Source organism: Seriola aureovittata, chromosome 5 (assembly GCF_021018895.1).
Source record: "Seriola aureovittata isolate HTS-2021-v1 ecotype China chromosome 5, ASM2101889v1, whole genome shotgun sequence".
Classification (NCBI taxonomy): domain Eukaryota; kingdom Metazoa; phylum Chordata; class Actinopteri; order Carangiformes; family Carangidae; genus Seriola; species Seriola aureovittata.
The window spans coordinates 19,735,416-19,751,288 of record NC_079368.1 but is presented as its reverse complement, the minus strand read 5'-3'; the positions used below and the strand labels follow the sequence as shown (position 1 = coordinate 19,751,288).

General features: G+C 40.2%; 1 protein-coding gene across 1 annotated transcript; it reads right to left on the bottom strand.

The window, feature by feature from the left end:
* Positions 1-762: 762 nt before the first annotated feature.
* On the bottom strand, positions 763-15,467 carry si:dkey-13n15.2 (protein transport protein Sec24C). Its single transcript, XM_056377332.1, has 21 exons — positions 15,225-15,467; positions 13,997-14,734; positions 13,610-13,668; positions 12,997-13,050; positions 12,545-12,656; positions 11,873-12,000; positions 11,499-11,634; positions 11,237-11,346; positions 10,633-10,745; positions 10,282-10,473; positions 9,493-9,589; positions 9,198-9,302; positions 8,267-8,434; positions 7,441-7,537; positions 7,201-7,349; positions 5,044-5,182; positions 4,489-4,610; positions 4,156-4,335; positions 3,275-3,472; positions 2,968-3,057; positions 763-2,277 (listed from the first exon to the last, which is right to left on the bottom strand). Exons 2-21 carry the CDS (start codon positions 14,685-14,687, stop codon positions 2,137-2,139), a joined length of 3,081 nt encoding a protein of 1,026 aa, XP_056233307.1. The 5' UTR covers positions 14,688-14,734; positions 15,225-15,467; the 3' UTR covers positions 763-2,136.
* Positions 15,468-15,873: the final 406 nt, after the last annotated feature.

The window sequence follows — 15,873 nt, the reverse complement described above, 5'->3', positions numbered from 1 at the left end:
TAAACTTGCAATTCACCTTTAAATAAATAAACATAAATATGTGTGTAATTGTAGAATGTAAAATCCTAAACTCCCAACAACACAACCTCAGTGTCCTCAGCCCCGACGACACCATCTTGGCCTGGTGTCATCTCTCTTCATTGATTTGATCTCTTTAATTCATATTTTAAATTCTTCTTGCCTCAAGAGAAAGTGTCAAACTCAGAGTACTTGCAGTTTAACTTCTGCTCCAGCGGCCCACACCTTCTCGGTCAGTGTGATCCCACACTGACTCTATCTGTGCTGCATCCAAAAGGCTTGAGGATACAAATTCGCCAAAGCAGGACGCCCTACACACACTGCCAATAAAAAAAAACAGTGCACATTAGACATGAGTGATCAGCAGATTTTTGGCAGGACACACAGTGAGAAATCATTTGAATGTGCCGTTTTGATCTTTTTTTCTTTCAGAGTGGGTATGAAGACGTGATGTACTGTAGCTCCGGATTCAAAAACTGGACAGAGGACATGATGTGACCTCCAGCTGGTGATTACAGAGGCGTCACATGAGGCTAAAGAAACTGATTCTAACTTTTAGGAGAGTTGCTCATTTCTGCACAGATGATGAATGTGAAGTATGTTGCACATTTGGGAAGATAAGTGAGTGACTAAATCCAAAAATAAAAGATGTGTGATCAGGGTTGAGCAGAATCCAAGGAGTCAAAGAGTAAAAATTATTAAAAATAAATAAATAAAATATTATGCAATTAGAGATCATCCCTTTTAATCAACTTAATTATCTCATAAACAAAAACAAAAAATATTACAGCATCGACTCCTCTGACTTCAAATGATTTTCAGATGGAAAAACGTCAGAACCTTTCTCTCTCTCTCTCGATGGCACTTGACAGAAACACCACCTTTACTTAAAGAACACTAACTGACATCAAAGTTTCCTACAAACAACTTGTACGAGGATTTATTTTTCTCCTACACATAATTCCAACACCATCTCTAGCACATGCTGGAGAGGCTGATCTCATTTGAAATTGCATCATCTCGAGAAACGGTGAGAAGAACCAGACATTGTAACAAATGACATCATCGCTGGGAGTTACATCAAAATAAAATCTAATATGAACATTAATACAATATATTCAGCTAATTTTGTTGGAGATATACAGTTTGTATCTGGTTTCACTTGTGTTCCACATATGTAACACAACAACAGTAATTTATCACTAGGTTTAACCACTTAGGAATAATCCGTGAATGCTACCAAATCAGAATAATGGATGTGTTTCTTCTTTCCGTTCTGTAGACACTGTGAATGCAGCGTAACACAACCTCAGGTGACTTACTGTCTCGTTGTTAGAGGGTCTGCCCCATCAAATTTGTGAGTAACGTCAGAATATGAGTAAAATAGAAAATTAAAAAATAACACAAGTGCCACCCCACCACCGCCTCTAACTCCGCCCCCACGCTACACCTACATGCTTGAGTGCTTCCCACCCTTGAAGCAATATAAATACTGGCAATTAGAGTTATTAGCCACTTGGCCTCATTAGACAGTTGCCCTTTCGGCTTCCTGAGTCACATACTCATCTGCTGTTGCCGGATGACATTTAAGACACATTAATTAGAAAGTTCCACAGATTTTCCCCCCACGGCTGAAGTGCACTGGAAAAAAAACATTTAAAACTTATATCTAGGTTCAATTAAAGCCTTCATTTATTTACAGGAGATTATGCACACAACCGACTGTGTCCATCGTACACACACGAACACACGGCCAACACACAGACCAATCTCAGACACGGATTAGAGAATTGTCATGACGCAGGAATAAATTAACACCATAAACACAGTACCAGAGGAACACAGATCACATTCATCACAGCACACGTCACACATACGATATCATAGCAGTCATTAAATAAATAAAATGATCTATCTCATAAAATGTCCTCATGCATCGCCTGATTCTGATAACAGGCCTTTAATGTTTCCAACTTCCAACAATCTTTAACAATACTTTTTTCCTCTTCTTCTGGTCTATTTTTTTTTTTTTTAGGTCAAATATGCTGCAGTGTCATCTTTTGTAGTAGATAATGCACCCAGAGAAAATATGTATGTGTGTGTGTGTGTGTGTGAGGGTCACTGCAGCAGCCGGACAGAGTTGACGTGAAGATGGTAGAGGAAGTCTGCATAGGACGCTCCCCCGTTGGGACTCTTGTCCTCCACCAGGTGGCGCTGCAGAGCCTCCTCACAGGTGTCACCCTGCTTCACCACCCACAGCTGAGACAGAAAGATAAAGTCTTGTCAGTGGTAACAAGAGGTGCATCATTAGTCAAATCCCACTTTGAAACATTTATGATTCGATTTTAGTGCGGATGTGGAGGACGGTAAAAAAGTGATGGTTTCACCTTAAACACTGTCTGGGATCTTAATTAAAGTCCTGCTTTTCAAATGCAGAGCTCTCAACTGTCCGCCACTTTACTTTTTTTTTTCAGATTCTGAGTCTTATAATAAATCTGTACTAGTGGGCCTTGAATAGGTTGCAAGGAAACAAAAGCAAAAGCACCAGGACCACACCACAACAATTCCAATAGTTTGCTTCTATTCTGACACTGATGGCCACATTAAGGGGCAGTCCACAGTTACATTTCTGTTTCAATTAATGTCTTTAAAGTGGAATAGAGCAGATAGTTATCATTACAGCTCTGTAAAGACTTTCTGGATTACCTTCAAACCACTGGTAAATATTTGGAGGTAAGGTTTGTTTGCTTGTTTACTTGAACAATAAAAAATAGATAAAAAGTCAAAATCTAGACTAGAACGAGAACAAGAGCCTGGCAAGAGAGGACATGTTTATCAGCCTCACATATTGAGACAGCAGCTGTGTAACTTAAGGTCATTAAGGTCACGTTGGCCGACTCATGGGACTGTTGTTGAAATACAAAATCTTGGCCTCGAGCAGCAGCTCACCTGGCGGGCGCAGGGCACCTGGGAGTTCAGTGTGTTGATGAGGGATCGAATGCTAACTGACAGAGGGTTGTCAAGAACTGGCAGCTTGGTCTGGACACACACACACACACACACACACACACACACACACACACACACACATTGTAACATTTACATGAAAACTTGCAGCCAATTAGATTATTATTATATTATTTTTAATTTTTTACATTGTCCACAAATTAAAATGCTCATTTCATCTTACACTACATTTTTTTTATAACTAAGCTAAATCTACTGTAGCAGGTGCAGCATTACTGTAATCTCTTACCTCTCCAGAGGGCAGGGAGGAGAAGCAAGTGGTGTTGAAGAGATCGACCAGGGTGCTTGCTGGGACTTGGGTGCCCACCCAGAGCAGCAGAGTGAGGGGTGCGTGGACCAAATACAGAGCTCTGGGCTCCAGGCTGGCGGCACAGCAGCGCAGCGCCTTCTCTGGGTTTGGAGGGTCGTAGTTCTCAACTGACAGAGGCTGCAGGTGAGAAAGGACAGAAAATTTAAATAACACGAATGTAACACACATTTAGTGATTCTGTCTGACCAAAACTATAAAAGCAAAACACTTCACCAACATGACCTGCCTGTTACTGAAAATTGTTTTTAAAATGGAAGGAAAGACTATCGCTTTGCTTTGCAAAACAGTAAATGAGCTTTTGCCTCTTTTTACGCTGTTTTTTAATTTTTTTTTAATGAAAATGTAGATTGTACTTTCATCACCACATCTTTTTCTTCTGTACACAATGTCAGGTTTTTATGTTTAATTTAAGATTACACAAAAATACCACAGTGTAAAATAAAGACAATTTTAAAAAATGAAAAAATTTAAAACGTTAATGCAGAAAGTTAAGTTACCACAAAAAGCAACACTGATCATGTATCAACCCAGTACATCTTGCATATACGTAGAGCTGCTACTCTTCCAATTAAGTCCCATTCACTGTGTGACCACAAAGAATGGTTGGCATATTTTGTGACAGTTGCTGATGTTAAAACTGATTTTATTTACTCATACTAAAGTGCTGTAAGTCATTAAAAGTCAATATTTCATGCCACTATTGAATATTCTGTCCTTTAGTTCTCTAGTGCAGAATTTAACCTCCATACATCAGACCTCACTCTGATCAAGACAAACTCCTGTGTGCTGATTGCACTGACCAGAGGCAGCAGCAGAGGGTAGAAGTGTGTGGTGGTGCTGCAGGTGTCCATGCTGAGCACCTGGCAGTGCTGCTGCAGTCGCTGGTGGATGGAGCTCCTCAGGCCCGGCAGCAGCACCTCACTCTTCCTCAGACTGTTGATGTAAACAGGAAGAGCTCGCAGGTACTGAGGAAGGACCAGCTGCAAAACACAGAGAGAGAGAGAGTATAGTACATAAATGAAACTTTTTAGACGTTTCCAACAGTGCACCCTCTTACTTTATAAGAAAAAAGTAAACTTTATGATTCTGGAAAAATGTAAAACTATTAAGTATATTCTGTTTCCAACCCTCACCTGTCCAGCAGACACTGAGGCAGAGCAGCAGTGTTTGCGGTAGGACGTCAATGCTTCTGTTATCTCTGTCTGCAGTTCCTCCCTCAGCTCCTGTAGAGGGCGCTCCAACACTGCACAGTACACTGAACACACAAATTTTAAATTTTAAATTCATATGGGTTTTTTGAGACAAATTACTGTAAATAAATATGGTCATTACACAGGAGACTTGTATCTTTTCTGTATTTTACACAGTGAATACATTGTATTTTCTATTACATTTACAAGTGAAGGTGAAAAATCTTCATTGTGACAGAAATACAAATATAGCACATAACATAATCGCAGGTATGAGATCAGTTATCACTCAGTTACTGTTATCATGTTCACATTGTTTGTGGATATCATATTATGGTTTTAATATTAATTTGACATTAACAGACGTTCAGTAACAGTGCTAGATATCTGACTGTACTTTTGCCCAAAGTCGAACTTCGCTGCAGTTGTTGATTTTGTATTTTTATATCATAATTTAAAACCTAAATAATCCAATAATGTACAGTGCAAGTTCCTTACTCTTCTTGCAGTAGAAGGTGAGTAGAGTTTGGGCCTGGTAGTGGCGGAAAGCATCCTGTAGCTGACGTGAGCAGCGCAGGGTCAGAGTGTGAACCCTGGTCCTCCTGTCTCCTGTCTGCGTGCTGTAAGACAATACAGTCTGGGACACAAGAGGGGAAGGAGGAGGATTATGGTTAAAAAAAAAGAAAGGACAAGAACAAGTCTAACTAGAAAATTCCAGGGAAATTTTGAGTGCCACGGGGGCTACTGTCGGGATGAGTACATGATTTATTTCCAGTGTTCAAAAGTCACCCTGATCATATTCTGGTTTTGAGAAATGTCTTGATATAAAAGACTCTGATATAAAACAATGTCACATCCCTCCATCATGTATTATGTGGGTAATATCTCATATTCTGTGTTGTTTTTTTTAATAAAACAAGAGGCAACATGTCTTCAAACGGGCATTTAAAGGGTTAAAATCCTGAAAACTAATAAACATTTGGTAGGTTTGAGCAGAACTGAAGTGGTTTAAGAGATGTATGCAAAAAAAAAAAGCAGAAAAAAATATTGATATATGATGATTTTATAGCATTTTCTTTGTGTGTCCTTTTTTGGACGCGAGGAACCCCAGAGGGTACAAAATGTGTTACCAGTGTATAATAGACCTGTAACAGTAACTGACATTAGATTTTAAAAATATGTCAAAAAAGACACTTTCTTGCAGAAATCCATACCATCAGCTGTAACACAGCCAAAATGATCAGCAAATCAAAAAAGAAAAGTGAAGAAAATGTCCAAAAAAGGACAGAGGGACCCCTGAGGGTTAATAAATCCCATGAACCGCTATTTAAATTACCACTATTATGTTTTTTTCTGTGCTAAATTTAACATTACTGGGGAGGAGAGCAACACGACTAGAAGTGACAGCGAGAGAGGGCTAGTAGCTTCTCCTCTCCTCTGTCTCAGCGGAGACCGTCACAACTTCATTCACTCTTTTAACAAAACAAAAAAAAAAAAGCTACAAAGGAAGCAGTAAATGGACTTACATATTTAAAACCTAACTAAATGTAATTTAAGACCTAACATGCGGCTAATGTAAAGCTAGCGGAGCTTGGGGAGTTGGTTATCTGGTTGCTAGGCGCACGCATGCACGCACACAGGTCCGGAGCTGCCGTTGCCATGGCAATGCGAAAATCTGCCCAGAATTTGGCTTCTACATGGCTTCAAAACAACTGCAAATTATGAGAAAACCGTTACTTCTTTTCAAAAACTGAAAAGACCGTGCCAGACACTGAAGCCAGAAGTTTCTACAGTCTCTATTTTATTCAGATATTCCTTAAAATGAGTGAGTAAGCTCAGTGCGAAGACAGAGAGAGATTCTTTTGAAAAAAAAAGACAATTACATTAGGTGTCAATGAGAGTGAGACAGGTATTGCTGCCGGACTCGGCACCCCCGTTTAAATTTTGTGCAGACCCTGCCAGTCAAAGTTACATTTTATGAATCCCAACAACTATGTCTACATTTTGAGAAAGAATTATTTGTCTCCTTTTTACGGTTTGGCCGTGAGCTCGAGTTAAAAATAAAAATAAAGGTTATTTTTTACTGCTTCACGCACTCTAGCCAACTGACGCTTTCACTCTAACTTTGAAGAAAAAGTGATTTGCACTCCTCCATTGAGTGCTCACAGTTTGAAAAGTTTAGATGTTATGTAAAAACAGTTCCTGTCTTTTTGAGAGAGCAGAAGTTTTCCTCCGTTTTATAGTTTGAATCACATTTCTACATGCAGGTATGAGAGAGCTGGGTGACTCAGAAAAAAGGTGCAATTTTGTAGAAAAAAGGTGGGTTTCTAAAGAAAATTCCAATGCATTTCTAATGCATTATTTATTCCCAGTTTTTTGGGAATAACTTTGGGAAAAATTGGAATTTTAACACCAAAAGTCATAGCACCCCTTTCTGGATCAAGACGCACGTTTTGATGTATATATTACCGGGGTTTTCTCAAAGCTGCGGGACGAGTTACACGCCGAAATTTGGCGGAAGAATAATAAACCCGAAACAGAATATTAATAGATGCCTCGGAGCTGAGCACCCCTGGCACTAATAAAAAAGCCTGTGGCACCGATGTTGTCTTAACCATTTCTGATGCAAGTTGATGATCGTGAACATTAACCCACCTGTATGGCTACACCTCGTGTCTCATCCAGAGCTCTGGTGTGGGCAAGCTCCACAGCCAGTGTTGTCCACCAATCAAGGGTTGCCATGGCGACATGGCCGGGGCTCGGCCCGGGGACAAACAGCCCAAAACAGCCGGACACACGTAAATCTGGTGAGACAGGTACAAATATTGGAATCATGGGCATTTTGAAAAGGACACTTGCTGCCTGATCACACTTTAAAAAAAAAAAATCTCTCACCTTTGCTGACAAAAATCCTGAGCTCAGCCTTGTAGCCTGTGTCCGCATCTACAGTCCTCTTTAGATCAGCGCTGAAACGCTCTCTGTCCAATTCTCCCTGTAGTGGAAATTTGAAAAATAGCCGTCTACAATAGAACACGCCATACTGTAATTCATCTGTATGCTCAGCATGTTCCAGTCACACACCACTTCCATGCTGCACTATCAACTGCTTTAAAGTGATGACAGAAGCTGAATAATTAGCCATATTTTGAAAAAAGTATGAGCGCAACATAAATCTCGGCCAACAATTCAAGGCAACTCTTTGGATTTAAGGAACTCTAGCCAGTTACCAGTTCTGTAATTTTACTTAAAGGAATAGTTCAACACTTTAGGATGAATTTTTCACTTTCATGCCAAGCTGGTTAGCTTAGCTTAGCATGAAAAGTGGAAACAAGGCAAAACAGCTAACCTGGCTCTGTCCAGTGATGATAAAAATCCACATGTGGGCACATCTAAAGCTCACTAATTAACAGGCTATATCTCCTTTGTTTGATCCTTACGAAAAGCACTTTAGGTTTCTACAGATTATGTGCCAGACTGTTTCTTGGTTGCAGTTTCTGCTGGGTGATCAACTGTTGAGAGCCAAGAAATAGTTTGGCACATAACCACCGTAAAACTGAATGTTTTTGTAAACATTAAACAAACAAGATACAAAGTGTTAATCAATGAAATTCACATGTGCTGGCAGGCAGATTCAATTATCAAAGATGTCATGACATGTCTTTTTTATGTAGTTAATTTTGTGCGATTTCCAGTGTTACAACAGGAGGAGCTGCTGAAATACCTGGAGGTGGCTGTAGGTGTGCAGAGCTCCACCTGTAAGATACGGAATGTGCCCGGGCCAAGCCCCGCCCACGTCTTGTTGGGAGAGGACAAACAGGTGAACGCCGCAGCCCTGACGGACGCACTCCTTGGCCAAAGAGACGGCTGGCTCTGATGGCTGAAAGATGGACTGGGAAAAACAAAAGAGCAGGAAATTAATGCAGCAATACAACTGTGAAACACACGTTACAACTCCGCACAGCAAACCACTTAAAGAATTCTGGATAGAAAAGTCCTTAACGCCAAAGATGGCGGTTGTATGACACATATCCTGCCCCATATCAAGCCAGTAAATGTTGCTGCACTGATGCAAGCGCATAGTTGAGCTTCACAGCAGAAAAAAACTAGTTGGCTCACGAGTGAAAGCCGACTTTCTAGTCTACTGTCAAACTTTGTGCTAGTTGTCTATGGAAAATGATTATCAAAACAAACACTGCCTCAACTTCATTTATTCAAACATCAGACATAAACTCTTGCTGTGATGGGATGAGCTGCACTCGTGCATGTGTAGTACCAGTATAACCTGTGGGGCCAAAGCGTTTTAAACATTATTTTGGGGAAAAGTCACCAAACTTTTGAAGCAGTTTTTATGCCCCGGTGACCTTCGACAGTGAAGTTATGACTCTCTTCATCTAGATAGGGGCCTGATATTGTTAACCTGCAATAACTGCCTGGAGGCGTTGCCAAGATGGCTGCTGGCAAGACTTACCAATAAGGTCTTTGCTATTGTTTGCTTCCTTCCTCTCAACAGAAAGGTCAGAGGTCAACTGAAGCACCCACTAGAGTTGATAAGGGTTCAAGCTTAAGGGCACTTCACCATGAGTGACCCTTATCAAACTTGGTTGAATGATACCACTACTTGGTTTGTTACACAGAGTGTGTATTAAATGTACCTTTGGTTTGTTGGAGCCAAAGAACCCTGAGGAGCAGTTTGTGTGTCCCGTCTCTATCAGAGAGGCAGTATGGAAGATCAGCAGCTTGCCAGGACAACCCAAAGCCTAATAAACACACAAACAAACAATCACATTAAATTTTTTTCTTTTTTAAACTAACCATCAGTAAAATAACGTTTTTCCAGAAATACTGACAGTTTGTAAAATAATCAGGATTATGGTTTTATCCATAGTCATACAGCCACAACACACAAAATAAAACTTGGATGTAGAATAGGAAGTCATGATAACCGACCTGCAGTACAGCTAGCCCGGCTTTGACCGGCAGCTCCACTGGAACTCCACTAGAGTCGTCACACTCTGCACTGAACTGAGGAATAAGCTGCAACACACTACACACACAGAAACACACAGACAATGAAACAACAGGAATCTGTGTTCACTTTACGCCAAATGACACAAAAGAGATGAAATTATTTTCAGCAATGCAGCAAAAGTATTTTCACTTTGTCAATTTTATTTGCAGGAAAGTATTTTATTACTTTCTGAGCACTGAGAATTTTTTCTTGTGCACATACTAAGCATCCCTTTTACATGTGTGCATGTCTGCCTACAAAGAAGGGAAGATGCTGCCACCCAACATTGCCATTTAGGCTAATGACCCTCAGACAAGTGTCAGTTCCTCCTACAGCTGATGAATCAAAACAAAAACAAAAAAGTCAATCACTGCTTTATCACTGTCGTTTTCTTCTGATTTTCAAGCTAGAAAAAACTGACTGTTCTCAAAATATCAAATTCCTCTTAAATTACAGGGAATTCTGGAGTTTCAAAGAGGTATGATGTGTCAGTGTCAGTTCTGATTGGTCCACTTCCAGCTGCTGGGATCAACTGATTTTAAATTGAAATCTTAAAGCAAAAACTGAACTCATCAGATTTTAGGTTCACTTTGTAAAGCTAGAACATGAAAGTAATTGAAAATATTAATGTATGAAAGAATGAGCAGAATTTCCACTGTGTCAGTCCAGCATACAGACTTCACAAAATACATTTGTCTGACAATATGGTCAGTAAACATGTCTGTTACCTGTCGATGCTGTCTATACAGTCTTTGAGGGACACCAGAAGCCCCTCCCTCACGGGAAGCTGCAGGTCTTCTGTCTCTGTGATGACCAGCATGTGAGGGCGAGACAGGGCGGGGCTGAGGTTGTACAGGTGGATCCTTCTGTCATATGTCATCAAGCCAACGCGGACATCCGACAAGGCGTCACCATCTTCCCTACACAAATAAGATGAAAGATCGATAGATCATTGTTCCTGTTTTCCTTGCATCTTACAAACATGCACAGGGGTACTACTGTGCATGCTGCAAAATGCTGTACGCGTACATGTGTGTGTGTGTGCATTTACTGTATATGGTGGTGGGAGTGGGTTTTACCTGTTCAGAGAGGTGAGCAGAGTGTGTATATGTTGTGTTATAAACTCCAAATGTCCTCCTCTAAGCGCTGAGGCAGACACATCTATGGCTAGCAGCAGTGCAGCAGGTTCGCCCTGAGATACAAGAACAACAATTTTCCTCATAAATATAAAAGAGTCATTATTCTGGGGGCTGAGATTTCACTATTTCCACTGTTATTACCCAGTTATAGTTACAATTTACAACATCAAACGAGGGTTGCAACATAAGTTAGTTAATTACTGGATTATTAGTTTCCTAAGTGATATTTTCAAATTTCATTTTGTTGCACCAATTCAATTCCCAAAATATTCAAATCATCATATAAATTGGTATCAGGTTACACAAATCTTCATAAAAAGTCACATATAAAACTAATCAAAATTAATCTTAATGACCCTTGGTTCTTCTATTCCAGATGCTTTAGCATTATTGTATTGCAAAGTAACTGTCTCACACATTCAGTGTCCAGAATGCTGCTTCCCACCAAACACAATGTACATATGTTTGACAAAGCACATATTCAACAGCTGCTATTAATAACAACTTACATGCAAAACTGATAATGATAGTAAGGGAAACTAACTGTCTGAGAATTGAGAATCTCATATGACCCCAGACTGAGTTCAGGCCTCTTGTCTTTATCGACCCGAACCCCCTCCACCCCCTTGGTGGGCTGGTAGTGTTGCCACGGCACTGAGCCACAAAGAGACAAGAGATGTTGTTGCATGAAAATGAAGCAACAAGCTCAGGAAACTACAATCAGGTTAGGCGCAACAGCTTAACACACAGGATGTGACAAATTCATTGACCCAGGGTGGTTTAAGATGCTCAATGTTAAATCTTACCTTCACTGAGTTTACCACAGAAGGGGCAGTAAAATCTCTGACCACAGTCCTGCCAGCCCATCGCCGGGCACATGGAGGCTCCACACCAAGTACATCCCACAACACACTCTGACTCTTTGCAAACTGCGAGGGGCTTCTAGAGACAACAAATACACATTTATACACTTTAGCATCTTCACAGAAACCATCACTGTAAACAGCACATAGGTTAGTTGTAGTGATACAAAATATTGGTGTATAACTTCACTTCCAGGAAAAAAATCTCCATGATGTTTTGAGTTTCTTTATTTGTGAGTTGTTATTTGTCATTGCCATTATTTTTTATATGATTTTTAAAATAGATTAATGACTAAGCAAAGAAGCCAAAAACTGACCTCTCCGGGACTTTGTTTTGCAAGAGGAGTGACCAGAGCTCCCAGCGGCAAACGACTGAGCAGGGCGGTCTGACTTTCGCAGGGCACACAATATGAGGTGGAACGGATGGCAAAAGGACTTGTGTTACCTAGAGTTCAACAGAGACAAGGTCAATAATGACATGAATGTTGACGTAAAGTTACATCAAACACACACACAAACACAAAAATAAAACTGAATATGAGTCGCTCTAACTTCCACTGCACACTTGACAGGAATCGTTGTTATGCTTTCTTCTGTCTGACCAAACTACAGCTGTTATTAAACTGATGTCCAGCAACATTTAGCATGCATGAACTAATCTCAAGGCGGAGTAACAAGCTGCTGACCTTACTTGACGAGACATCACATCGATGTTATTCAACAGGCTGCGCTAAAAATATTAAGTAAAAGTAATTTTTTTAATTTGACATCCCCAAATCTACGTTTATTGGAGCCCTAAAAATATTCATTGTGCATGGTGTATAAAGTTGCTGGAATTTCAGTCATAATGCTGAAAATAATGTTGAAAGCAATGTTGAACGTAATGTTGATGCAGTGTTAAGTATGAAATCTACACCCATAGTACTGGGTGAACACATTTTTATTTAGTGGATCTTTGTGACAGATACAGACCGATTGTGCACATTTACCTCTGTCTTCGATGATACAGGAAGTCGTTGCCAGAGGAGGAAGACGAGAAAAAGGCTCTGAGACGAAGACCTTGCCCTCCCACTCTGCCCTGTCCTCTGCAATTACCTTCACCTGACACAGACAGAGCGAGACAAAGGTGCACCTATGTCAATCAGCAAGAATAGCCTTTGTGGCCTTTGTATGAACATATATCAAATTACTAATAAGCAAACTATATGTCGCCCAAGAGTCTTGGAATGACGTTCACTCGCATCTACTTAGTAATAGCAGTGTCATTAACACAAGCACTGGACCCTTTACTTGCCATACTCAACCTCCAGCCATTTTACTAGCTTTCTAAAACCTAAAAACATCAACAGCATATGAAGCATGTCAACTGATATGATGCTTTGTAATGCAGTGTGGAAGTCAGTCAAGAAAAGATATGAAGAGAGACAATGAAAGAACTTACAGCACTGGGCAGCAGCTCTGGGTCCAGGCCATAACGAGACTCAGAGTTGGGAGACTGCAGAGAGAAAATTTAAAGACTTATACATGAAAGTTGAAAATATTTTTACATACTGAGACAGTTTTTTGTGAGATTTTGTTTTCTAGACTGTACATTTTATAGAACTGCAGCTAATCTGAGTCTAGAAAGATGTCTTTTTTTTTTTTTGCAAGGTACATAGTAGTTACTGCTTTAAAGTTTAAGGGTGAAACTCTACTAGAGTTGACTATTTTGATGTTCATTTCAACATTTTCTTCAGGCAAAAACAACAATCCTTCTCTGGTTCTAACTTCTCCAATGCGAGGATTTGATGCCATTCTCTGTTTTAAAGCATTGTAAACAGAACATCTTTAAGCTTTGGATGGTAGCTTGAACAAAACAACACATTTGAGGATGTGAATTGGTGAAGCTGTGATGAACATTTTTCACTATTTTGTGACATTTTACAGGCCAAACAATTAATCAGTTAACTGAGAAAATAATCTGCTGGTTAATCAATTAGGAAAAAAAACATTTGTGTTAGTAATAAACTCTCTACATTAAAACAGTTTTAATGCTGCAACTTTATTTCCCCCACCTGTGGTGTGATGTTCCTGTCCTGTGCAGCTGTACTCGGAACAAACTCTTTAATGGTTCCTGAGGAGAAAACAGAGGAGCCAGACAATGGAGGAAAGATTCTGACTGGAGTATCAAATCCAAAAGTGGGCTGTTTTCATTCAGACTGCAACACTTATTTAGAAGAATTAAAGATGCACTTTGATCAGTGCAATGGTGGTATACACCCTGAATGATGGGGATAAAGCAATAACATTTTTTCTTATAGTGCCACTGGTCTGGAGCTTAAGATACTTTCACAATTTTACTCACCAATGTTGCTCAACTTTGACTACTTCATCTTTACTCATGCAGGAGGCTCTGCAACATGCATATAAGTACATCATGTACATATTACACATTAACCTACCTCTAGAGTGTGGTGGAGGTGTCCACTGAGGCTGCTGTTGGATAGGAGAGTCGGGTGAGGCATAATTGTGGATATATCCAGCACTAACAGCAGACTCCATATTTGCCCTCTCAAATGCAGGTTGGGTTGTACACTGTGGATTCTGGTTTACACATTGTCCAAATGATGGAGGGCTAATGGGCAGATGTTTTTGTTGTGGTGACTGAGGTCCATTCAGTGAACCTTGATGTGTGTATGGGGGCTGGAAAGGGGGAGATATTGCTTGGTAAGGGCTGTGAGCGACGTAAGGTGACATTTGTTGGGACTTGCAAGGTTGTGTCCCATTGTTCATAAGAGGGAGAGAACATGGAGGTATATATTTTCCTTGGCCTGCAGCTGGAACCATGGATGAAACATGGGCACTAGGAATGATATGCTGCAAACTCTGCTCAGCATTATTAGCATTGAGCGTACTGTGATCACTGCTGTTTCTGGATGAAAAGGCATTGAGGTTGCTCAGGCAGCCCTGGTTCGAAGCCTGAAGGTGGCCGTAACATGGTCTCTGGTCAGAAGGTGAGCCCAGGCTGAGATGCTGAACGCTGGGCAGATGATTATAGAAGGGTCCTGGAGATGAAGCTGTGGACCAGCCATTCTGTCCCGCCCACTGGTAACAGGGTGTCTGGCTCTGATTGGCTGTGGGGACGGCCATCATCCTCCATAACCATCACTGATAGGTGCGTTTCTCGTCGGAGGCGGGACCTAGCGAGGCAATACAAACATGCAAAAATCACCTCCAGGGTCGTGATCCGACTCTCCCTGTTTTCCTCTCACATATTTCGAAATGACAATGTCTGTTGCAGATAGCTTAAGGCTGCCTGCAAACAATAAAAAGCAAAGTGTATGTTTTTAGACCCTACATCTTTGAAAACTCTAATCCTCTGACCAATACAGTTAGCGCTGTCACAACAGCATCACGTTACCTAAACTACTAGATTGAAACACATCATCGTTGGAGCAAAACGTCTAAAAGATCATTATGCCCCGGTTAATTGTTTAACTGTTTATTCTGTAACTGACGCTAGCTAATATTTGCCCATATACACAGGTGCTCTTGTGGGTGTGAAAGCCTTTTACGGACACTGGACAGCCAGTGCTTCCAAAGAGCAGACAACGTGAAATAAAAGATTAAAAGCTCAATTTGAAGAAAAGCATCCTTATTTTTTAAGTAATAAAAGATTTGATTCGATACCTTTGGACATCAACGGAAACCAACTCGCGTGCGGCCGTTGTTCGTCAACGTCGTTAGCGTCTTCATTTCCCCTCAGCTGAGACGGAAGCGAAACTCTTTCGAGAGACTGAAGTTAATAATTTGCTTTTCTCTCCGTTATAATAAAATAAAGAATCCACAATGCGACACTAGTTCATCTTTGAGGTCATGAGTTCGACCACAGCCGGTTGCGTCCATGACGCTGAGCCCTGCTGCAACCTTAGCATATTAGTTAGCAAGAATCACCACAACGCGTTTCCGCATTTCCTTTCAAACTAAAAGCCTGCGATACTTGGATACAAGAAAAATAGAATTTGAAAATACAAAATATAAATAGCAATAAACTATCTAAACTATCTATGTATGACTATCTAAAAAGTAAATAGATTATACTTTCTTCAATAAATTAAATTTATAAATAAAACTGTATGCAGTGGTGGAGACTAATTAAGAACATTTACAGAAGTGCTGTGACAATTGAGTAATTGCATTTTATATGCTACTTTATTCTTCACCTCCATTACATAGGTAAAGTAACTATAGCTATTAAATAAATGTTCAATCATATGATGTTCAATCATAGATGTTCATACACAGAAAATCTATATTTATAAAATAATACATTAAGGAT

Bases quoted from the DNA above. Each gene is read 5' to 3' on its own strand.
- si:dkey-13n15.2 (XM_056377332.1), bottom strand. From the start codon at position 14,687: ATGATGGCCGTCCCCACAGCCAATCAGAGCCAGACACCCTGTTACCAG. The intron at 12,657-12,996 runs GTAAGTTCTTTC...TGTCTGTGTCAG, and splicing joins CAGAGCTGCTGCCCAGTGCT to GTGAAGGTAATTGCAGAGGA. The intron at 10,746-11,236 runs GTTAGTTTCCCT...CTTGTATCTCAG, and splicing joins AGATTCTCAATTCTCAGACA to GGCGAACCTGCTGCACTGCT.